Source organism: Neurospora crassa, linkage group VII, assembly GCF_000182925.2.
Source record: "Neurospora crassa OR74A linkage group VII, whole genome shotgun sequence".
NCBI lineage: Eukaryota > Fungi > Ascomycota > Sordariomycetes > Sordariales > Sordariaceae > Neurospora > Neurospora crassa.
Window position 1 is genome coordinate 273,969 of NC_026507.1, and position 26,257 is coordinate 300,225.

A 26,257-nucleotide genomic window follows, 5' to 3' on the forward strand; every position below is an offset into this window, starting at 1 on the left:
AGCCCAGTGAGCTCCCTCGCTCGGTCGCTCCAGTCCCCTTCCCGTCCGTCGTCAGCATGGACATCACAGCTGCCCACTCCCGTCACCAGGCACTGAGCCACTCTCAAACGCGTTGTGCACAGACCTCCCGATGGCTCCTGCACCATGTGGATGGAAACACGGCGGCAGCATCACTAAGGGTGTGATCCGTACAGATTTTTTTGGGTATTTTCACCGGGTGAAGATACCTGGGTGAAAAGGTCGTATAGGCTACTTTTTACCGGGTTATAGCCTTGGTATCTAGGCATCTTGGCATTCTGGTGAAAACGCTGGTGAAAATTGTGATTTATATACTTTTATAAAATCTATAAGCGTATGGCGATAAATCCACCAGTTAATGGTTCAGACAGCTGCAAATGCCTCTATGGTCGAGAAGGCCGGTTAATGTGTTGATTTGTATAGCCATAACCCCCTTCAGATACTGGTGTGACTATAGATCTAGATTATCTATCGGTTGTGGCAAAAGATTAACAATTTCTAATGTCGCTAAGTCGTATAAAACGGTTAATAAATATTAATCTAGTGTTTGATTTCGTTTATCCTTTTCTATAACCGCTAGTGCTAGTCTCCCAGCCGCCTACTATAACTTTTTAAAACTCAATTATATATGCCTCCTCCTCTAGTACCTCCTAGTCGTAGTCCTTTACCTAATCGAGTATTGCTAGTACTAATTAAATTAGGCCCTTATTTATTCAATCCTCTACCCTATTTACCTTTAGTAAGAAGGGTAAAGGTAAGGCTAGTATATTAGAAATTCGATAGGTAGCGGCTCTAGAAGAAATCTTCTTTTAAATTTTATTTAAAGCCGTTGCTAGCAGCAGCGTATTGTAGAATAGTTTTAAGGAAAGTACGTATTAATTGGCTATATATTAATTCGCTACGAAGGGATATACTTTCACCCTTACGCAAGTTCGTAACAAATATAGGACCCTTAAGACGAAGTAGCGGCTCTAGGACTTTATCTATTCGTAATTGGGGTTCGGTCGCGATAGTAATACGGGTGCGATTATTGTGCCGCCTAACGTTTGGGATAATCTAATTACTATTAATTTTTTAGATAATATTCATTTGGCTAGGGATTTACTAATAGAGTAATATCTTATAGGAACACCCGAAGACTTCCCAATTCAGGCACACTATATTCCTCTACCTCGAACTTATAGAGTATATCTTCGAAGGTGACTAAGGTGCAATTGGTGTGAACGCGGTTACCCTATCCTAATTATTAGTTAACCCCGCTCTCGAGAATTATAGCGAAGGCGAGGGTGACGAGGAGGATGTAATTGCGCAAATCGACGACAATAACAGCGGGGATAATAATAACAATGAAAATCCCTTGCCGGTTCCTTACTACGTACGAGGTATTTAAAAGAGGTTATTAGCCTCCTTTAGTATTAATCCGAAGAAGAAGAAGCGGGTGAACTATAACAAGACCGTTCTTAAGGGTATAATAGCAGTCGCAATAGTAATTACGGTTAACAGGAATTTAAAGTAGCTTACGACTACAATAGGGATCTTTAATAAGGATTAGGACAATCGTATCTCTAAGGATATCGCAAAGGAAGTTTAAAGAAAGTAGGAGGAGTTTAAAAGGAAGGCTAAACAATTCTATCACTTGAAGCTAGAGAGGAGGAGGCGATACTTTAATAAAATCGAAGAGGAATTAGAAGGAGATTAATAATAATAGGGATAATGGTAAAATCTACGAAATCTATACTCTTTGTAAATACGTTGTAATCCACTATATTTCTAATAGTTATTTATTATATCAAACCGTATTAAACTTCGATTAGCAAGATTAGCGCGCGGGAGCTCCCGCCGACCCCACACTCTTCTTTTTTCCTAGTCTTCACTACAATATAGAAAATCTCAAACTTATTCAAATCTTTCTATAAAAAGAATATTAGAATCGTCCAAATTAATTATAAATACTAGCGATTTTATATTATTATTAATAGAAATTTTAAAATAAGGGTAGTAATAAATAAAATAATAATTTCTAGTGCGGGTTAGCTAGCGGGAATTAATACCTTAGTATAATGTATCCAGTATAAATACCCCCCCCAAACTCGATTTTAACGAAGTGCTCGATTTTAGCAAAGTGTTCGATTTCAAATCTGTTTGCCTATCTTTGATAATAATTATTGTAATAATCTATTTTAAGTTAATTCTCCCCTTTATTTAACTCTCCCCTCTATTCAACTCTCCCCCCTTAACCTTCTTAAAATACGTGTAATAATCCCTCTATATTTGCTTCGCAACCTTCTTACGATACTTATATATCAACCCGTTCTTTCTACTACGCATCTCCTTCCTATTAAAGTCGGGGATCTACAGTACTACTACCTCCTCCTTAACCTCCTCCTTATCCCCCTTAAAGAATACGAAGGTATTATCTTTACTATTGAAGTTAATATCGCTATACTCGAGTATAAAATTGAGGACTACTATGTAAGTATAGACGATAAGGGTATGGGTTTTAATAGGGAAGATTAGTCTAGAGGTTAGGATTCTAAAGGTTAGTTTTAATCTGCCAATTACCCTCTTAATAATAACTCTAGTCTGATTGTGCTTCAGATTGTACAACTCCTTATATAACACTAGTCTAACGCCCGCCCTCTTCAACTCCTATAATGATGTGGGGTGGTTGGTTCTTTTTTCTGTTTTTTCCTTTCTTGCTTTAAAAACTCTTACTTTTATATAATGAGTGGAGATATTAGGGCCTTGGTTTATTATATATTGGGGAGTAGATCTATTGCATTGGTCGGTTAGGACCTTAGGAATGTATTAAGTAAGGAAGAGGATATAAGGAGGAGATTCCGAATTGAGAATAGGCAAAAAGAGAGGTACTTTTAATTAGATAATACTTTTTCCTTATAAATAGACTAAAAAGTTCCACTCCTAAACTATAGAATTACTACTGAACGCTTTCGTAATAATAAGCCTAGTAACCCTCTTATAAAAAAAATTAATTTCTAAAGTCGCCCGTTAATCTAAAGCTAATAAGAAGGGTCTTATCCTTCTTATTAGTCTTTAACGGTAATTAATAAGTTATAACTTTATTATTCTATCTCAGTTCCTAAGGACGAAGGCTATATTCAACTTCAGATCTACTCTCCGCTATATTTAGGTATAGTAGGGTGCTTTTTATATTAGTGTGGTTTTTGCTCTATTTTAAATAGTAATAAGGATGAGATTGAGTTTTAAACTCCTAATTAAATTGGTTGATACGAACTTACGAAGCTCCTAGAAAGGATTTCTTAATAATATAGAAGTTGTTTTTAAGAACCTTAGAATACTAATTCGAGTGCTAGGAATTGAGTAGTGAAGGGTTAGTTAATTCTTCTAGTAAAGGAGCTTCTTATTCGATTTAATAGAGACTTTAATTCTGGATATATTTAGATTTCCGCTTTATTAACTAATTTATAATTTGCCGGTAATAGACTATAGATACTTTAAATAATTATATTTATAAAATTAGGATAGAAACCCTTTATTTTACGATTTTAGGATTAATTATAATAAAGAAAGAAGATAAAATTAAATTAGAAAGACCCCGAGTAGTACTTAGGAAGAAAGATTAGATAAAGAACGATAATTAAGAAGAAGGTCGGTATAAATCTACCCCTTACTAAATAATATTCAGTATTTAAATATTTATATACTATATATAGAATTAGTACTTCGAATTGCCAAAGTTACTATAGGACTAATAGTTATATTATTCCGTTCCTTATTTAGCGTTTTTAGAGTAATATAAGTAACGTTTTATAAAGTTAGTAAAGTAGGCGAAGAGGTAGTATTAGTAATTTTAATTCGCTAATTATACTATTCGCTAAACCTTTGGATACTAATATTTATATAAGACTTTAAAGATTAGTTATTATAGTTACTAAGGTACTTATATAGAGAAGAAAGAATTGAAAAGGAATACTAAATTAGCTTTTTACTAAATAAGAAGAAAAAGAGTATTACTTTTTAATATTAGTATTATAAACTATTAAATTATTATTAAGATCCTTATAAATTTCAACTATCTATTATATTTAACGTTAGTAGTACTACTATTAATAAAACTCCCTCGACCGATATTCCTATTCGTCCGGGTAAAATATCTCTTAACGTTATTACTATCCTCTTTACAAATAATACTACTTTTATTCGAGAAATTCTCCTAAAGAAAAAATTCAATAGAAAAAGAATTTCTAAATATATTGAATTATTTAAGGAAGAAGTTGGTATTTATAAATTTAAAGATAACGAATTTAAAATTAATATTTAACTCTAGTAATATAAGAAGGAGTTTAGGGATATTAGTAAAAGTCTTCTTTATAACCTCTAGGCTAAGAATACTACTATTTAGAAGGAGTTTACTAAAAAATTTAAAATTATTTATAGAATAAAGGATCCTAAATAGATAGATAGTATATTTATTACCCTAAAGAAATTTTATATTAAGTACGTTCCTTATTAAATAGAAAAAATCGTTAATACTATTCTTACTTATTTAATACTATTTATTTATTAAAAGGCGTAGGATTGGAATAGTACTAATTATAATATTATTAAGAATTTTTATAGGAAGTTATATATTAATATTAAATATATAATTATTACCTTTTTATAAAAATTGAAAGAGGAATTCTATATTATAGAGTGGGTTGAATTTTCTTAGTCTTTAAATAAATTTGTAGCGGAATAATTTAATAATATTAATTTTAATACTTCGTTGGATATTAATAATAGTAGTAAAGAAGAGATGTCTATTAAGAAATGTAAGTATAAAGTTAAATATATAATTAATTTGGATAATTCTTTAGAATTTTTTAAAGAAGAAATTATAATTAAGGTCCTTATTAAGAAAATTATTATAAAGGTATAAATTCCTACTAAGGTTGCCCTAATTCTTAATAAGAAAACTATAGATAATTTAGTTAATTGTATAGAGTAATTAATAATTGCCTGAAGTATTGCTTTTATTCCCTAAATCTAATAATAAATCCCCTTCCTTTAATAATCCGCTCTTTACTAATTTATTTAATTTATAAACCTTTAAATTAATATTATTTAAATTAATACCCTTTATAGAAGGAGTAGGGGTGGATAAAGTACGAAAGGAGATAATAGGGGAAGGTATTGGCAATAATACTATTAATATAGTTAATTCGATTATTATATTTAGGAGTATAAGTAGAAGAAGGTCGATTGTGATTATAGTATTATTAATTAGAAGCCCGCTAATCGAAATAGGAGTACGAATATTATAGTATTTATAAATTCTAAGATAGATTATAATAATAAGGTCCTTAGGGATATATATTCTTAAGTATTTAATTTGGGCCGATTGGGGGATATAATCCGCTCCCTTATAATTTTGGCTATTAATTACCCTAACTACTAGAAGTTTAAGAAATAGGAATTTAAAGTTTAATAATAGTGTAACCTGTAGAACGTACTATTTATCCTAATCTTTAATTTATTTTAAAATTTTAAATAGGCTAAATAATATTAAAATTAAATTTAAATTAAAAATAGTTCCTCCGTTATCGTTATTAATTATATTTCGATAGAGGCGTTTAAGGAATTATACAAAATATCTTCTTTTACCTAGGAATAAGTAGTTTAGATTTATATAATCGTTGCTAATCCCGACTAAATTACTAAATTAAAAAGGTTCTCTAAAATAAATATAGACTAAGAAGAGATCTATACTACTTCCTAGAATATTATAGTAGTAGCCGGCGAATTTAAAAGGCCTAGGATTAATAATACGGTATTAAATTCTATAATTACCCCTCCTTTTACTTTAATCCTTCGTCCGTTTACTACGGAAATATTTAAGTTTGTCCCTAAGTAGCTTAGGATTACTTTAGATAATGAAGTTCGAATACGCTTATTTACCCCTACTAATAAAGCGTTAAAATTATAACCTAAGAAGGTTTTATTTATATAAAAGGAGGAAGGGCTAAATTAAGTATATATAAAGGATATCCGGGCTCGAAATAATATTTTAAATATAAAAGAAATATACCTTATAGCCGCTAAATTTATAAATACTAAAGTTATTATTACTATTAAAAATATTATCCGAAATAACCCTACTAATACCCTAACTATTTATAATTAAGTTAAATAATTCTCCGGGGTACTTTATAACAAGGATAGGATTTCTACTACGTAATTTAAATATTATAATAGTACAATTCCTAATAATAATTCGGAAATTAATAAGTTCGTTCTTATTAGGTTTAATAAGGCGTAAGTTTACTTTATATTTATAGAAAAATAAAAATTTAGGATAAATATATTAATAAATTTAATTAAAGTCGTTTTAAAGAGCGATAGCCCTATATTTGCCTAACTATCTTTAGAAGATAATATTTTCTTTCTATTTAATTAGCGAAATATTAGGGATTGGAGAAAGAGTAGATTTATACTATTATACATTGTCTCTCTTTGGAATACCCTAATTCTCGCTATAAATTAAATGAAATTTGTTAATAAATCTCCCCTTATAAAGGGTAATACTATACGTTTCGCCCTTTTACTTATATTTTATATATTAATTAAATTCTAAGGAAGAAAGAAAGTAGCTACCCTATTGGATATAAGTATTAAATATAATACTATTTATAAGGTATTAGTAGATTTATTAGGACTTTAGAGTATTGCTATAGAAATTTCTAATATTAATAATAATAGAGGAAGGAAGGGATTTTTTAGTAAAATTTATAAAAAAGTTTAATTATTCGATAAGGGACGGGAAGTTTATTTCTTTATTATAGAGTAAACCCTACTAAATTATAATATTATTTTAGGGTTACCGTTCTTTTAAAACGTTAAAGTCTATATAAAGTATAAAAAAGGTAGAAGGAATTATACAGTTATAACGTTCGATAGAGTAGTAATTTATACTATTTTAATTATTAATTTAGAAATTCTTAGGGGGAGGTAAGGCAATAGGTAGAGGGTTTAATTCCCTTACTATTATAGTAATTTCGTATATTAAAGGGTAAGGAGGTAGGTTTAATGAGAATTATATAGAGGAGGCCGCCTTATTAATAGATTAAGGATAATTATTAGAGGATATTTTAAAGGAAGATAATAAGTAAATTACCCCCTTTAGTAATAAAATAGTAAAGGATTTAGTAATTTTCCTAGAGAAGGAATAGACGTTCTTAATCGGCCTACAAGGTTTAAATATCTCTCGGTAGGCTCGTTGTCGTTAGAAAAAATTTATTTTAAAGTTAATAAGAATTATTAAGTAAAATTTCCTACTAATAGTATATATACCCGCGCTAAATAAGTATAGGAAGGTTTAAGAGAAGTTGGAGGGTATTAAAGGAAGATTAAAATATATAATTATATAAATTAATATAATATATAAACGAATAGTATAGAAAGTAAACCTAATTAATAATATTATATTAAATAGGTTAAAACTTAGAAGAGACCCTAATTAAAAGGAAAAGAAGTTAGTAGTAGTAAAGGAGCGGATTACTTCTATATTTAAAAATTGTAATTTAGAATAGGATTATTATATAGTATTAAAGTTTATAGAATTAGTTTGAGGGTTATATTTAATAAAAGAATAATTCTAAGCCTTACTAAAAACGGTTTAGGATATTTTAAATAAAGGAGAAATTAAGCTATTTATTTATATCCTCTTTAATAGGGAGTAAACTTTGGCTTAGGATTTTATTAAATATAGAAAGTTAAATTCTAATATTATTCTATTTTAGGAAATCTGTATTATCCTTTACTCTACTTAGTAGATAAAAGTTATTTTAATTCCGAAAGCCCTCTATAATAAGGTATATAATTTATTAAAAGATTAAATTAAGAAGGGGATTTTAGAAGAAAATTATATAGTATATAGGAATAATTAGTTTTTAATTATAAAGAAAGATAGCAGTTTACGTTTTATTAATAATACTTAGCGGATTAATAGGATAATCCTCTAAAATACTAACCCGCCCCTAAGTTATAAAGAGTTTAATAAAGTATTTAAAGGTTATAAAATAATATCCCTATTAAATCTTTTTTCGGGGTACAATTAAATCCCCTTCAACGAAGCTAATTATAACTTTACTACCTTTTTAACCCCTATCGGTTATTTCTAAATAATTATTCTACTATAAGGAGGTACAAATTCTATTATACAATTTATAAGAATAATAATAAGAATATTATACGATTTAATTCCTAATGTTTATTAACCTTATTTTAATAATATTTATATTAAAGGACTCTAAAACGATTATAGCAAGGAGTAGATTAATACTAAAGGGATTAGGAGGTATATATTAAAATACTTTATAAATATTAATAAGGTACTTATTAATATAGAGTTAGTAGGAAGAATAATTACGGCCGTAAAATTCTAGTAGTATTAAAGGGAAGTAGTATTAGTAGGGTATTTATATATATTAAATAGAAGAGCGCTAATTATAAATAAGGTTATAAAAATTAATAAGTAAATTTACTATAAATATTAAGTTAATAAGAAAAGAAAGGAGTTAAAATAAATCCGTACCTTCTTAAATATTATAGGGTATTATAGAATTTAAATTAGAAGATTCGGTATTATTATAATCCCCCTCTATAACTTAATAAAGAAGGACGTTAAATTCTAGTAGATAGAGAACGAGTAGTTCGCAATAGAGTACTTATAATATATAGTTACTATTATACTAATCCTTACTACCTTAGTATATAATAATAATTATTATAGAATAATTTTCCTTATAGTTAATATATTATTAGAAAGTTGGGGAATTATTCTAGAGTAGATTGGCCTGGACGGAAAGTAATACTTATATTAATTCGAGAGTAGGATTTGGTCCGGTGCTAAAAAGAGGTACGATGCTATAAAGAGGGAACTTCGGGGCCTCCTCTATACTTTGAAGCGTTTAAGAAGGTACCTGTTCGGTACTTACTTTGTAATTGAAATTAATATAATAGTTTTAGTCTACTAATTAAATAGTATTGTAAGCGATATATCCGGCGCGCTATTAATATAGTAGATTGCTTAAATAAAAATCTTTAACTTTAATATTAAATATATTCTAGGGAGTAAAAATATAGTAGTTAATAATTTATTTTGTAAACCCCCTAAACCTTCTAACTTCTACGAGTAAATATATAAGGAGGATATTAATAATTTTATAAATATATAAATTTATTCTATTTTTATTATATATATAGATAACCCTTAGTTAATATTTAAAGGGGAATGGTTTGAGAAGTTAGAAGAGATTATTAAGTACCTATTAATTTATAAAGTCCCTTTAAGGTTAATAGGAGTTACTATAAGACGCTAATTCTGGATTAATACTATTAAATTTATAGTATATAATAGAATCTTTTAATTACGTTTTATAATTTCGATTTAGAGCCTAAGACGATTAATTAATAGTTTAAAAGAATACTAGTAGATTATATCCTATTATTATAATAAGGTAGGATATAGAGGTTGAGAAGGGATGTATTGCTATATTACGGAGTATTATTATTAGAAAGGAATATATATTTAAGTAAAGGAATTAATTTATTTATACCTTAATTATTAAATATTTAATTCCAAACAGTTCGAAGATAGTTATTAGTAGATTTATTCGAATTCTCACCCTTTTAGAAAATAGTTATTAAATATTTAATACTTCCTAAATATAAATAGTAAGAGAATTCCTTTATTAAAAGTTAAGGATAATTTAATAAATTATATTAAAGCTACTCTATTCCTTATAGTTTTATTAAATAAAATAAAGGATTTTTTTAAATTTCTATTCCTAAAATAGGGATACCCTCTAATAATTTTAGTTAATAGTAGTATAGAGTTCTAAAAGGTTATTATTAAATACTTACTTTAATTAAAGATCTTTAGGGAGTTTATCGCGCTTTATAATTCGCAAACTAATAATATAAATAAATAAGGATATACTATAATTACTTCTTTACTTATAAAAATAATTAAAGGGAATAATATTAATTAGAAAAAATATTTACCTTACATCCTCTTTATAGACCGGACTATTATTAAAGGAAATTATAAATATACTCCCTTTTAGCTAATATATAGTTACAATCCAGTATTACTAATTAAATTTAATTTACCCTCTTAGCGAATTATTAATTAGAAGAATAACGATAGGGTAATAATTAGGGAGGAGCTAATTAGTATAATTGCTTAAATGTATAAGGATTTTAAATATAGATTTATATAGGCTATAGAAAAAATTATAGTAATAAGGGAAGTAGTAATTAATTATTGCAATAAATAAGACTAGCGGAAAATGCGATTTGAAAATACCTAAATTAAAGTTAGCGATTTAGTTTTAAAGTATAATAGTATTAGAAGGATTAATATAAATTTAATAAAGAAACTTTCGTACTAATAGTAAAGCCCCTATAGAGTATACCGGATCTCTAACTTAAGGAGCGTATATTATATTAATATTCTAGATAGAATATAGTTTAATAAATTTATAAGTACTAGGAGGATTAAGAAGTTTGTAATTAGGGATAGAGTAATGTTGGACGTTAAGAATCTAAGTACAATACTTAAAGAGGAATAGATTTTACTTGAGGATAGAGGAAGTTAAAGAGATCTTAAACCAGTTAATAACGGATTATTTATAGAGGAAACTTTAGGCCGAGTATTATAATACGAATTTAGAAAAGGTATAGCTATAGAAAAAAAGAAGACGAAGTAGAATACCTTTAAGAATAGGATACGGAAAGATCTAGCTCGGATAAGGATTGAAGTTACAATCCCTAAGGGGCGACCCCTAAGGATATAAATAAATTCTAAGAATTAATTTGACGCTCCGCTTATGTACTCTAAGGATAGGTAAATTTATATATATACTTAATAATTAATAACCGATATACTATAATAAAAATCGAAATAATAATACAATTCCCTTTCTTAACCTTTTTTTTTTTATTTATCTTTCCTTATATTATTTTTCCTTGTAAATTTATACTTTATATATTTATAATAATATTTCTTTTATTTTTAGAATATTTTAATATTTTTATTTTTCTATTTTCTAACGAAGGGAAATCCCTATTAATTTTATAATATAAAGGATATAGGATTAAGCTAACTCTAATATAATAGTACTACGTAGTAATAATATAGAAATAGGTATAGAGCGGATTTATACTATATAATTGAGGAATTAGTAATTTAGAAAATATATAATTATTGTATTTTATTACTATTCTATTTAATTTTTTAGCGAAAGTAGTAAATTGGACCCTTACTATTTTCGAAGGGAAGATTAAATATTATAAGTATATTAAAGAATAAGGGAAAATCCTAATCTAAATACAATATAGTAAAATATCCGCCCCCCCCCTCTATTTTTTCTATTTGGGAACTTTTCCCCCTTATATTATAAGAATTCGATTAATCGATAGAAGGGATATTAGAAACGACCCTACTATTTAATTCTATTAAATCCCCTCTTAGGATTACTAGGTTATTAATACTAGTAGAGGTAGTAATAGTATTTCCTTCGGTATTAAAGAATTTCTTAATATTAGGAAAATCGTTAAGATTACTATTACTTTCCTTAGACGAGGAGATTACTATAGGATTACCCTTTCTTCTTAAATTATAAGTATTAATAATAGGAATAAAGTAATGAAATAGAGTCTTTAATTTATTATTAATAATAATAGGCTATAGATCCGTACTACCCTTTTTATTAATCTCTTAATTATAAACCTTAATAATAGTAGCTATAAAAGGAAGAGTCTCTTTATCTATATAAATAAGAAAATCTATACCTATAGGCGCAATAGGAGAAAGATACTTTAGAGTATTGGGAGGCGGTATTTTGAGACTTGTACCGCTACTTTCAATTGTAATATTAATCTCCATTTTATTACTATTTCCTTTGTCCAATTGCTCGCTATAATAGATTAGCTTAGGGGTCTTAAAAATCGTTAGAGGAGGAATAACGCCTTCCTTAATTTTAAACGAATTAGTAATAAGCGAATTTATATTATTAATTTCTATTTTATTATTATAGTAATTCAATTTGGGGCCCTTAAGAACTAACGAAGGAGGAATTGCCTAATCCCTAATCTTAAATTTATTAATATTTTATAAATTTATACTTTAACCCTTATTATTAATTTCTATATCGTTACTAAATAAATCTTTATTATTAGAAGCTTTATTAGCCTTAAAGGAATTGGAATCGACTTCCGGATCCTTAACCCTCTCTTAAAAATTATTACTATTATTAAGAGAATATTATTAAGCTAAATAACTCCCTCTAATAGTATTACCCTAGCCTTTAACTCGGAATTAAAAATACTTAAATTCTATATATTCTTCCTAAAATTTCTTATTAAGAATAATTTGCTTATTAATATAAATTTAAATACTCTAAGTAATTCTATTAATTATTAAGAAGTCCCCGCCTATACCTCTATTCTTACTCAAACGTTCGGCAAAATCTTTATAAGAAGGGGATAGTTTATACTTAGTAATAATTTAAAGACCCTTAAGATTAATAATTAAGTAAGTATATTTATCGGTTCGCTTAATATCCTAAACACAATTACTACAAATCCCTCCTTTAACGTTACTAAATATAGAAATATATTTAATAAAAGGCGATTAAATATTAATCGTCTTCTATTAATTTTTTATAAAAAAGATAGAAGTAAAAATCTTTTAGGCTTTAATTAAGCAATAAAAATAAGGAAAGCGATTCCTATAGAAAAAAGGTTAGTAAAGAAGAATAAGAAAGCGAAATAAAGAAGGGATTTATATAAAATACTAAACGCTTAAATAAAAAGGCCTAAAATCCTCTCCTTTTTAACCCGTAGATAGGCACTATAGTAGCTCTAAAGTTAAGCCCCCTTTTTCTCAATAAATAAGCGCTAAGGAGGTTAATTATTAAAGTTTCGGGTTGTAAAATAAGCTACTAGGATTATATAATACTAATTAGTAGGATAAAAAATGTTAAAGAATTTAGTAAGGCTAGTAAGGGATTAAAATAAAACCTATTCTATATATAACTTCCTAGTAAAAATAGGTTTAAAAATAGTATAAACCCAAATTAAATTAGTAAAAGCCTCATTAAATTTATTTAAAATCGTACCTTAAAAGGAATTTATAGCGATAAAGCTAAAAGATAAATAAATATATACTTTAAATAGTAACTATTATTTACTATTAAAATACTCGTTTATATACCGAAGGTTATTCCTCATTACTAAAGGATAAGAAGGGAGTAGGCCTTTATTAGAGTTTATATTATACCTTTTTTTAATAATAGTAGCTAATAAAGGAACGTTAAAGGCCGGCTAGAAATTTATATTCTAATATTTAAGTAGAAAGTTAGGTTACTATATAGATTCCTAAATAAAATTGTTAGGAGAAATATCCGAATTCAATATAATAAAGGTAGTAAAGCTAAATATTAATATTTAAGAATAAGAGGGCGCTAAGAGAAAAGAAAAAGAAATAAGCGGATTTATTACAAAGGAAAGAAGGTAATATACTTACTAGCGAGGGGTAAAGGTAAATAGTGAAGTATATATTACTTAAGTAATAATAATAGGAAGGTTCTAAATAGGGGTAAGAAGTAAATAAATATACTATAACGTACCCCTCTAGCGAATTAATACTAAAATAATCCTTAGAAAATTAAAGAAGGTTATAGAACTATACCGAATTACTATTATAATACTAATAGAATAAATACGTCCGGAAATTTCCAATTCCCTACTACTTTCAAAGGTAAATTAGTAAAGAAAAGCCTTTTACTTTCTAAGGATAATAGTACAATAAATAGATTATTTCCCTTTTATTCTTAAATAATATCCTTCTACCCTTTAAATAAAGAATATATTTTCCTAATAATATTAAATACTCTAGAGATCGCCCCGTAGGTACTTTCCTTTAAAAGACCCTTTAAAAAGTTTAAGAAGAAAGAAATTATAATAACTTCGGCTTTAAGGAGTATAATTGTATAGAGAATAAAAATAGACCGCCTTAAGAAGTATAAAGCGAAATTAATTATAGGGACCCTAGAGAGTAGTAATAAGGAGTAAATTACTATCCGGCATCGTTTATCTTTTTTAAGCTAAAGAAGAAGAAATAGTCGGAAGCGAGTATTACTATTAAATTTATTATAATTTCTAATAGTTTAAATATATTTAAAGAAATAATAAAGTTCTAGAAGGGTAAAGATAAAGGTATAAAGATTACGTTTCGCCGGATCCCTGTGATTTAATTTACTATTGAGGATAATAAGGATAAGAAAAGCTCTAAGGGTTTTAAAAAGAATAAAAAAACCCTAAAGAAGGATAAAAAATCGTCGAAAAACGTATCACCGCTTACAATAGATCTATTTAAAACCCTATAGAAAGAAAATATACCCTTAATAAACTAAACTCCTAATAAAATAAGCAAAGAAGAAAATAATAAGCTCGTAATAATTATACCGACCGAAGTAATCCTTCTAAACTAGGAATTGTCAAATAATAACGAAGAAGCGTTAAGAAATATACTTTTAATTATAGTATACTTAATTAGTACCTCGTAAACGTCTTTAGCAAATCTAATTCCTATTAAAAAGGGAGAAGAGAAGGCTAATAAATTTATATTAAATATACCTATTAGAAAAGAAATTTTACTAAATAAGAAGGTTAACGATAAGCCTTTAATATTATAAATTCTAATTAACGATTTACTATTAAAAGGGGAATTCCTAACTATAATAAATCCTTTCCCTTATACGCTAAAGGAGTTGACACCTCTACCAGCCCAAATTCCTACTAAAGGTGTTCGTAAAACCGATTTTATTAAGAATTTTATTATAAATAAACAATATCTTACTCCAAAAGGAGAAGGTAATAATAAAGAACCTATATTACCGATCCCTACCTTACCTTCTATTATTTTTAAATTGTTCTACTCTATAGTAATAATACTAGAAGAAGAGTGGGGGGAAATTACGGAAGATTATAAAATTTAATAAATATAAGAGGCTACTAGCTAGTAAGATACTGTTTTAGGACCTAAGGAGGTCTGCCCCCCTCGGGGAGAAGTGCTAAGGAACTTTGATCTAGAATTTAATTGGAGATTGCCTAAGTATTTAAATAATAAGTTAATAAATAAAAATTGGATAGTATTATTCGAATTAATATTCGATATTCTAAATATCGATTTATATAATATAGTACTTAGAGTAGATCTCCTTCTTCCAAAGGATTAGTTAGTAATAATTCAATTAAATTAAATAACTTAATATAAGTACGTACTAAGAATAATGAACCTATAATATACTATTTATATTAAGGGTTAGATAAATAGAATAATTGTAAATATAAATTTAATTTAATTGTTTAAAGTATACGGAGATCGGATCTACATCCCCTCCTCCGTTTAAACTATAATTAAAAACGAATTAGGGAATCCGTGCCTAATAAGTACTAAATTAGTAGAAGAAGCCTTTTTATTATTAATAAAGTAGTAGTATATTTTAATTTATAAGGATAAGTATTTTTCTTTAGCTATTTTTAATTAATTAGAATGTATATAGTATTATTTTTATATAATAAAATACAAATCTAGGATATGGGAAGTATTAAAGGCCTATAATATATTTGTACTAGTAAATTATAAATACTTTATTAATAGAGGAAGACGAGTTTGTATTGAGATGTATTTTGGCGGTTGCGAATTCCTTTAATAGGTAACTATATAACTATATAGCTTTTAGGTATTAGAAGTAGTTAGGACTTTCTTTTTAGATACGAAGAGAGTAGATCGGCACTTAAATAGATAGATAATTCCTTATATTAAACTATATATTTAGGAGTAATCTAACTATTAGAAACCTTAGATGTAGCTATTAAATTTCGAATAATTAAAAGAAACTATAATTTACTAATAGATAAAAATAGCCTACGATTATTTAAAGACGCTATAAATTGAATTATTAGTAATTCTTATAAATTAAGAGTAAAAAGTAGATTTGTAGTACGAAGTAAGATATAGGATAATATAATATTAAAAGATCGAAGTAAAAGGAGATCTTTAAGAATTTAAATTTACGGAAGATAATAATATTATATAGGAGTACTTAAGAGACCCGCTCGTCCTCTATAATTTACTAATTTGTACTTAAGATATTTAGTAATTAAAGAAGTTCTTTATATTCGAAGGGTTAGGAGTAGAAAATATTAGGGATATATTAATTAATAATTATAAAGATAATAAAAACGAAAGTAAGGAGGATAAATACGTAGATAGGCCTATTATACTATAGTATTAGATCTTTTCCCTTTCGGAGGATAAGGTATTTCTAAAGCCCCTACGGAAGTTAAAGGCGATTAGATAAGCGAAAGGCTATAAAGTTAATAAATAGGTAGAGTTATTTAATTTATATAATAGATTTATTATTAATTACTTCGTTTTGCTTAAAAAGAAGAAGGCGGATTTATACTTACTAGGAAGAAAGGCTAAAGGAGAAGAGAAGGGGAGGCTGACTATAGAGTACTAATATATATTAATATTAAATAAGTAGGTAGTATAGAATATTCCCGTTACTAACGATATTAGTATAGAGGAAGTATAAAAAGTGTTAAGGATTTATAAAATACTAATTTGGAATATTAAGAAGGAGGTAGAGGAAAAAAAGAAAATTAAAGCGAAGGAAGAAAGAATAAAAATTCGGAAGGCTATATAGGATAAAAAGAAGCGGCGTTAACGGATTTATTTTTAACCCTTTATTTATATTATTTATTATATATACTTTTATTAATAATAGTTAGTACTCTTACTTATATGCGTATTTATATTTAAGGTCTTATTTGATAGTAGGGGTTATTGGTATACGAATATTCTTATAAAGGATTATAAAAGAATATTCGAAGGGAAGTTTAATATAGGGTAGTTGGTTCTTTTTTCTATTTTTTCCTTTTTTGCTTTAAAAATTTTTGCTTTTATATAATAAGTAGAAATATTAGGGCTTTAGTTTGTTATGTATTAGGGAGCAGATCTATTGTACTGGTCGGTCAGGACCTTAGGAATATATTGAGTAAAGAAGAGGATATAAGGAGGAGATCTTAAGTTGAGAATAGGCGAAAGGAGAAGTACTCCTAATTAGATAATACTTTTTCTTCGTAGATAGACTAAGAAGTTCCGTTCCCAAACTATAGAATTACTATTGAACGCTTTTGTAATAGTAAACCTAGTAACCTTCTTATAAAAGAAATTAACTTCTAAAATTACCTATTAATCTAAGGTTAATAAGAAGGGTTTTATCCTTCTCGTTGGTCTTTGACGGTGGTTGATAAATTGTAACTTTGTTACTCTATTTCAATTCCTAAGGACGAAGGCTATATTTAATTCCAGATCTGCTCCCCGCTATATTTAAGTGTGGTAGGGTGCTTTTCGTATTAGTGTGGTTTTTGCTCTATTTTAATAAATAATATTGTACGCCGCGGTATAGGACGAGTAGTCTGTGAGAATAATTATACCCGCTATTAGCTAAGTAATAGTAGTTCGTTGGAATTAAGAAGCTGCGCCCTAGCGAAATACTAAAAATTCGACTATTATATATAAACCCTTTATATTCGGGTAGGGTAAATACAATACAGCTATCGAAGTTGTACGTAAGTATAATATTTATTGAGAGACCTCCTTTATGCGTACGCTAAGCCGATTATTTATTACTACCAACCCTCATAGGGAAATAAAAGCTATCGAGGGTACTTAATACCCCTTCGAAGTAGGGGTATAACTTAGGGTTCATCTCGATCTTCGTCGGGGTATATGGAGGGGGGAGTTTAACCTTCGAATGCGTAAGTCGGATATAATAGTTCAATACCTTATGAAAGGCCCTATTTGTATAGTAAATCGAAGTAAATATAGGTTCTATACTTTAAATAGGATATTGATACTAACCTATGAATTGTAGCAATACCTTACTTAGCAACCTATCCTAACATTCGACGAGTAGTGCCCTATATAATTAGTAATAAGAATATTATAACCTTCTCGTTAGTTTATAGTCTCCTTCCCTTATATAGTCCAACGTTATATTAAAGCTATACAGTTAGCGCAAATACTATATTTGCCCGTATGCGGATGAGTAACTGTAGTCTACCCTAATGTCCAAATAATAGATCTTTAGTAATAAAGATTCCCTTTAAAGGATTAGGGTTAATAACGAGCTAGGGACCTCGCCTCATTACTACGATAATAACTAGAAAGGAGGCTATAGCTATACGCACTTTGTGTTTGTGCGCTGTAATTGTAGCGGTGCTAGCGATAGTTCTAGGGGATGAATGCTATATTTAGAAGTATTGAGGGGGGGTGATGTGCAGTATTTGCAGTATTTACAGTATATTGTAGTGCTGACAGCGCTATAAATACTGGGGTAAGCGAGTTATAGCATTAAAATCGGTAGAAATCTACCCGGTTACAATTTACAAAATACCGATTTTTGTGTTCACCCGGTGAAAATGTAGTATTGCACTCTAGTTGGTTAGAATGCTAAAAAGCGGAGATTTTCTTTCTACTGGGTTGCGCAGACGTGCACGGACGCTGTAACCCGGTGAAAAGGTACAAAGATGTCGACGTTGTTCGGGATCACGATTTTCACCGGGCTTGTTCACCCGGTGAAAACGCTAAAAAAAGCTGTACGGATCACGCCCTAAGTATTCGCCATCCACTCAGCCAGCTGGGTCCTCAGAGGCGGCGGGCCACTCATTCCTCCACTGTGACCTGACGGCGGACCATCAGGCTGGCCGGCTGTGGTGGTGTCCCGCTCAGTGCCGGTGCCGTTGATGCATTTTTTTCGTCGGTTGGCAACTTTTTGCGATTTGCGGGAAACAGCTCTTTTGTCGACATCTCCCCGCTGCAGCCAACCCTTCCCGTAGCCTGATCACGGCCAAACCCGGGCATGAGATAGTTCCAAGTCGTGCGGTTTCTCTGACGTTGTTTTGGTCCCATCAAATGCCCGCTTCGTCGAGATATCCGCCCCCGTATCCCCTCGATAGGCGTGGCTGCTGTGACAGTGACCATGACTACTATGATGACCGACTCTGGCACCGCGTCTGATTCTGGTGCGGGACTTGTTGATTCAACACGAAACGACACCACCACCACCACCACCACCACCACCACTCCCGGTGACAACGACGCCGACGACGACAACACCAACGGCACTACTACTGGTCATCACGACAACAACGAGACAGACAACAACAGCAAAAGTTACAGCAGCACCCACCATGTCCCCGCCATCGATAATACCTCGACGACCAACGCCAACGACAACGAAGATGCTGCTGGCTTCCTCGACCGCGACCAGTCGCCCTTGTCGTCCATCTCGTCCCCGCTGAGCGAACCCGACAACTTTGAGTTTGATACCGAACCGATTCCATCCATCCTATCACCAAAGTCTACGACAAGCGATAATCATGCCCGCGACGGAGAGACACCCGAGCTCGACGAAGATGGACAACCACCGGCCAAGCGACGCCGAGTGCGCGAGACAACACCTCACAATCACTCGCGCAAACCGAAACCAGAGTCACCACCATGGAAGAAGTTTGAGGCCGAGGGTCCGACTACCATCATCACCGAAGACGGTCGTCGCAAGTCTGGCCGCGTCAATCCCGTCTTGCTAGGCATGAAACCCAGCGACAAAAAGGTTACGCGGAAAGCTATCCAAACAAGTCCTGTCAGCAACAAAAGTAGTGCCAGTACGTCCAGGAAGCCAGCGCCAGCAAGCAGCAGCAACAGCAAACATGCTCCCGCAAAGATGCCGCCCCCGCCGCCGCCGCCGAAAGCTCCCGCGCGCAAGTCTGCCACGACTCATGAAACCAGACCCTCCGCGTCCCGATCCCGTCGACGATCTCCATCTCCTCGACGTCCTGCTACACCACCGAAACCCGCCGCTGTCGGTACGCGTCGGTCAACGCGCCAAGCCCTAGCCCATTCTCGAGCATCCTACGATGATGGCCAGCTCTCTCCCGGTGCCTCGCGCGCCACTCCCCGTATCAAGCTCAAAGTTCGACCCCCGTTGACCGTAATACCTCTTGTTCATCCAAACCAAGCCAATGTTCGTCCAAAGCTTGGGCCGACCTTTGAGGAATACTTTGCGCGCGCTCATGAAATACCGGTTGAGGAGGGTGGGCAGCACATTCCCGATGAAGAGCCCAAATACACAGACGAGATGGCCCTCCAAGACGCCAAGGTCATTCTACGGGTTGAAAAGGAGGTTGAGCCAGGGGGCTTGCTCGCCCCTGATAGGTGTTCGGCTTTCGAGCCTGAAGCCGAGGAGGAACCGCCTCGACAGTGGGCTCACCTTGACCATCTCACAAAGGCCATGACCAACTTCCGCAAGTTGATGTATAGAGAGCAGCAGTTGCATATGCAGGCAGCCAAGCGCATCGCCATTGCATGCGAAGCCGAGTGGAGGCGCCGAAACCCACAGCCCAAGACTGCCGAAGAAATCGAGCTGGAGGAGATGGAAGCGTCCAAGGCCAAATGGCGCCAGGTTATCAGGGCCTTTGCTGGAACATGGGAGAATGTCAGAGTCGAGGTCAATAGGCGCCGCTTGGTGGAATGGGAGGCGGAGGAACAGCGCCGTGTCAAGGCCGCGCTGAATCAAGCAGTCAATCTTTCGGAACAAAAGCTACAGCAACGACAAGCGCAAGTGGACGGGGACGAAATCACAGACGAGGATGAGGACGAGGACGACGAAGACCTGGCAAGTGGCATGCCGTCAGTAATGGGCGACGAGAAGGAAAGTGACGAGCACTCCGACCAAGGATCCGATGAGATGTCCGACGAAAATGACGAAGATGAAGACGAGGATAACATGTCCTCCTCCGAGGACGACGATAAGAAATCGACCGCCTCGGACGAGGGCCTGACTCAGGAAGAATTGCGTGCAAAATACGCCAACCTACCCACATTGGGCACGACCGATGAAACTGAAGAAACAACAAAAGACGTGGAAATGGCTGATGCTCCCGCTGCTATGGATGGTAGCGTTGCGAATGATGACGATACAAGCGATGAGTCGGTAGACATGGACGACGACCTTGGATCTAGCGAGGAGTCAGACGACGACGAGGAGGAGGAAGAAGACGATGAGGAAGAGGAAGAGTCCGATGATGAACCTGCTGGCTTGCTAGGGCTATTCTTTGGAAAGTCAGAGTTGAAGAAGTTGAAGGAAGAGGCTGTAACTGAGGAGCCGTCGGTTGAACCCGCTGGGGATGTGGAGATGACTGATGCTTCGGCGGCCCTTCGTCCCGAGCTCCAAGTTAATGGTCATGCGCATGAGGCCCCGATAACTAATGGTACTCACACTAATGAGCAGTTGGCATCATCTCAAACTGAGGGTGCAGACGATGAAGTGTCGTTACTGGTTATACCCAACGACGAAATAGCAGCAGAAAATACTCAAACCGCAGCAGAGCCGGGCAGCGGAGTGGTGGAGAAGGACTTCCTGACCAATGATAGTTCCTTGAAGTATCCTAATGAGATTGTACAGTCCGAAAACCAGACACTTCCGGCCAAGGAGTCGGTTGAAGCTGGAGGCGACCTGCCAATGGTTGATGCCCCATCCACAGACGATTTACAAAGGGAAACAGCCGCGGCGCCGTCGTTGGAGGCACCACCCAACACCCGACATGATAGTCAGGAAACGGTGGCGGCTACTGACATGCAGAGCCAGTCACAAACACAGTCACCAAAAACAACTGATACCAAGCCCACCGACGTCGACACTCCCCATTCAGAGCTGGCCGTCAGCGTGCAAAAGCCAGATAGCCGCCAATCCTCACCTCAGCCAACAACACCAACAGTCAAGACCGAAATCCCGTTTCTCTTACGTGGAACACTGCGTGAGTATCAACATCATGGTCTGGACTGGCTTGCTGGGCTGTATGCCAACAACACCAATGGTATCCTGGCCGACGAGATGGGTTTGGGAAAGACCATCCAGACGATTGCTCTGCTGGCGCACCTCGCCTGTCATCATGAAGTTTGGGGCCCCCATCTGGTTATTGTGCCTACGAGTGTTATGCTCAACTGGGAAATGGAGTTCAAGAAGTGGTGTCCTGGATTCAAGATCCTTACGTACTACGGCAACCAGGAAGAGCGAAAGCGAAAGCGCCAGGGATGGAACAACGACGATGTGTGGAACGTCTGCATCACCTCCTACCAAATGGTCCTTCAGGACCAACAGGTGTTTAGGCGAAGACGGTGGCATTACATGATCCTCGACGAGGCTCACAACATCAAGAATTTCAAGTCGCAGCGCTGGCAAACCCTGCTCGGCTTCAACACGCAAGCTCGGTTACTTTTGACAGGTACTCCGTTACAGAACAACCTGACCGAGCTGTGGTCGCTTCTTTACTTCTTGGCGCCACCCGAGAACGGCGAAGGCGGGTTCGTTGACCTCACCGAATTCCATAACTGGTTCGCTAGGCCCGAATCTCAGATCTTGGAAAGCGGGCGTGAACAGCTGGACGACGAGGCGCGTGCTATCATTGCCAAGCTGCACAAGGTCCTTCGACCCTACCTTCTCCGTCGACTCAAGGCCGATGTCGAGAAACAGATGCCGGCAAAGTATGAACACGTCGAGTTCTGCCGCCTCTCCAAACGTCAGCGAGAGTTGTATGATGGGTTCCTCTCCCGTGCCGATACACGCGAGACGCTGCAGTCGGGTAACTACATGTCCATCATTAACTGTTTGATGCAGCTCCGAAAGGTCTGCAACCATCCCGATCTCTTTGTGGACCGGCCCATCATGACCTCGTTCCGCATGTCGCGGTCAGTACCGGCCGACTACGAGTGGAAAGAAAAGTTCATTCGGAACAGGCTGTTGGCTACGAAGCCCATGACCACTGTCAATTTGAGCTTCCTCAACATGATTCCGACCGAGTACGAAGATCTGTCCAAGACACACACCGACCGCATCGCCCAGCTCAGCTCCCATCGTATCTTGCTCGACCTGAGGGAGGCCCAGAAGGTGCGCGCCAACAACGCCTACACCGCGCTGGACCCTTCCTCTGTCAAGTCCAACCTTGTGTATCTTGAAAGTGCCGCCAGGTGGGGTCGGTTCGAAGAGCTGCAGCACTGTGTATACATCAATGCCCTCCGTCGCCAACAACGACCCATTTATGGAAAGCGTCTAACCGAGTTCCTCACCCTTGATACCCATCTCCGACCATACAAACCCCGACCTAGAGTGCCGGCTAAGATCATGTCCTGGTTCGAAGAGGATTCCTTCCTGCTACACAACGCCATCCCAACGCTCCAGCAACGCGCCGAATCCATGGAAATGACCATCACCAAGTTCGCCTGCGTCACTCCCGCGGTCGTGACGGGCCCCGAAATGAACCGCTTCCTCCTCGGCGAACGAGGCATCCAACTCTTTGAGGACCTCGACCTCAAGCTCTCCGCTCCCGTGAAATACGCTCCCTACATGCCACCCCAACCTCCACCGGACCCCTGGCACGAGGCCCGCATGCGCCTGACCATCCAGTTCCCCGACAAGCGTCTCCTCCAATACGACTGCGGCAAGCTCCAAGCGCTCGACAAGCTTCTACGCAAACTCCAGGCGGGCGGCCACCGCGCTCTGATCTTCACGCAAATGACCAAAGTCCTCGACATCCTCGAACAGTTCCTCAACATCCACGGACACAAGTACCTCCGTCTCGACGGCGCCACCAAGGTCGAACAGCGACAGATCCTCACAGACCGATTCAACCACGACCCGCGCATCCTCTGCTTTATCCTGTCCACCCGCTCCGGCGGTCTCGGCATCAACCTCACGGGCGCCGACACAGTCATCTTCTACGACCAGGACTGGAACCCAGCCATGGACAAACAATGTCAAGACCGCTGCCATCGTATCGGTCAGACGCGCGACGTACACATTTACCGACTAGTATCAGAACACACCATCGAAGCGAACATTCTCCGCAAAGCTAGTCAAAAACAAATGTTGGACGACGTGGTCATCCAGGAAGGAGAGTTCACCACCGATTACTTCAATCGGTTGTCGGTGCGAGACGTACTAGGGTCCAATGGCGAGGTGATCGCCAGCAACGAAGACGACGTGGCCGCCAACCTCGCCATGGATCGCGTGCTAGGTGGACCGTCGACTACCGGCGCAGGAGGCTACGACGGCACTGCCGACGGCGGCGGCGGTGCATCCCAACCCCCTGTGCGAAACGTGGGCAGGGTCCTAGAGATGGCAGAAGACAGAGAGGATGTCGACGCTGCCAAGGCAGCAGAAAAGGAAATCATGCAGGACGAAGCAGATTTTGGCGAGGCGGGAAGTACGCGCCCGGGAACGCCGGGTGATGGGCTGGCGGATTTGGATGGTCAACTTTTGGGAGGAGAAGAGAATAAGGAGGTAGAGGATGAGGTGATTGAGTATAATGCGTGGGGCGAGAGGATGCATACTATTGATGAGTACATGCTGGGGTTCATGGCCAAGGCGTTGGAAGGGACGCCGTTGGAGTTACCGCGGGACCGCAAGAAGGGAAGGGATAGGAATAGGAATCGGAAGGGGAAGGATAGCAGGAAGAGGTGATTGATTGACTGGGGAAAGCCAAAAGGAAAAAGGATTGTGTGTGTGTGTATTATACTAGACGTTTATACCATATCGACTGTTGGCGAGAAGGTAGAATGGAAGATTACATGATTGTCTCTAGACCTGGCGTAGGTAGCCACTGCAGAGTCCCGTTTGCCGTCCGGTGCAAATTCTGGTCGATGTCGCTAACGAGTGAACTAAGTGTTGGAAGGGTGGGTGGGTCGAAGCTGACGGGCTGTTAGTGCACTATCCTTTAGGCGGCGAAATCGTCCTCAAGTGCGATAGTGTTGCATCACTTTCATTGCTTTGGTTGTTCCCATCCACGCATGTTGACAAGGGAAGGTCAGCTGGGAGATCACATCTCACGTTTTTTGATCATTTCCTCAACCGTTTGGGCTTCAGTTGTCATCGATTGATAGCACCACCGCCTCGCCGTCCCAGTGCATCATTCCCTTCCCTTCCCTCCACTTGGCAGCAAGCCTTACCCAACCCAACCCATCGCATCGCGGCTGACAGGACAAAACAGTGGAATGAATGGGTGATATGAGGTGAGACAAGCATAAGGCTGCATGGCTGCATCCCGTCCGTCTGCTCGCTGGCTGCATGACGGGCGGGACTGTCATTTCCCGCCCGGTCGGTCGGTCGGTCGGCCTCATGGGTCGCGTTCCATGAGACCATTTTTGCCCTAGGTGGTCACTTTACGCTTTGCCGGGCAATCACCGGTCATGACCTAGAGATGCCACTAGGCTTCCATCTTTCACTCCCTTCGTATCTACTTGGATGTGAATGAGGCTGAATGCCGTGGTGGGTGGGGCTGATATGGGTGTAAGTATCTAGGTAGGTAGAGGTAGGGTGTGGGTATGATGGGTGTGGGTGGGACGTACCTATCAAGTGACACCTCCAGGGACATATGTTTGGACATATGCCCACGCCCACGCGGATTGGCTGGCTCACTTGACCCTTTTTTTTTGGAATTTTAGTAGAGGTAGCCGAGCCACGGGTTGTACAACGACTGACGACTTACAGAGCGAGCGTGGTTCGAACATAACACTTTACCTAGTCAAGGTACCTACATGTTGAGGCACTGTACACACGAACCTTTTTCAAAATCCAACCTAACCTTGAAGACGTGGTTTTTTTTTTTTTTTTTTTTTTTTTTTTTTGCTGTCGCACGGCGTCAAAATGCGGCTCGTTTTTTTGCTGGCTGCACCCTACCTACCGAACCGATGTTTGTCCCTTGTCCCTTGTTCCGCGCACACCAGACAGGCAACTTAATCCAGGCCGGGCACCTAGGCTGAACTCCATCTCCCGGTCGGCTGGCCGACCGCCTATCTGGTATCACATATTGGCATGAGGACGCAGCAAACATAACCGAACTGGTGGTTGTGACACCGGGGTGACTAGGTATACTATCTGGAGACGGTGAGGGATGGATGGCTTTCGGTGAAAAAGTGTCAGCCACAGGACTTACACTAGGACACAGAAGGGCTTGTAGCTGTCAAGACCAGATGCCTGAGTGATGTTTTCCTCGTACAGACAGGCAGGCAGGCTAGGCCTATACCGGGGCAGGAAAAGCCAAGGTGTTCGGGTGTTGGCGTTTGACCGTTGGCGGCGGC

At 35.8% G+C, this 26,257-nt stretch overlaps 1 protein-coding gene across 1 annotated transcript; it reads left to right on the forward strand.

Annotated features, from left to right (window-relative positions):
- The first annotated feature begins 18,700 nt into the window (after positions 1-18,700).
- crf1-1 (chromatin remodelling factor 1-1) lies at positions 18,701-24,793 on the forward strand. Its single transcript, XM_953209.2, has one exon. The coding sequence runs from the start codon at positions 19,104-19,106 to the stop codon at positions 24,639-24,641; it is 5,538 nt and encodes a 1,845-aa protein (XP_958302.1). The 5' UTR covers positions 18,701-19,103; the 3' UTR covers positions 24,642-24,793.
- The last annotated feature ends 1,464 nt before the right edge of the window (positions 24,794-26,257 follow it).

Bases quoted from the DNA above. Each gene is read 5' to 3' on its own strand.
- crf1-1 (XM_953209.2), top strand. From the start codon at position 19,104: ATGACTACTATGATGACCGACTCTGGCACCGCGTCTGATTCTGGTGCG.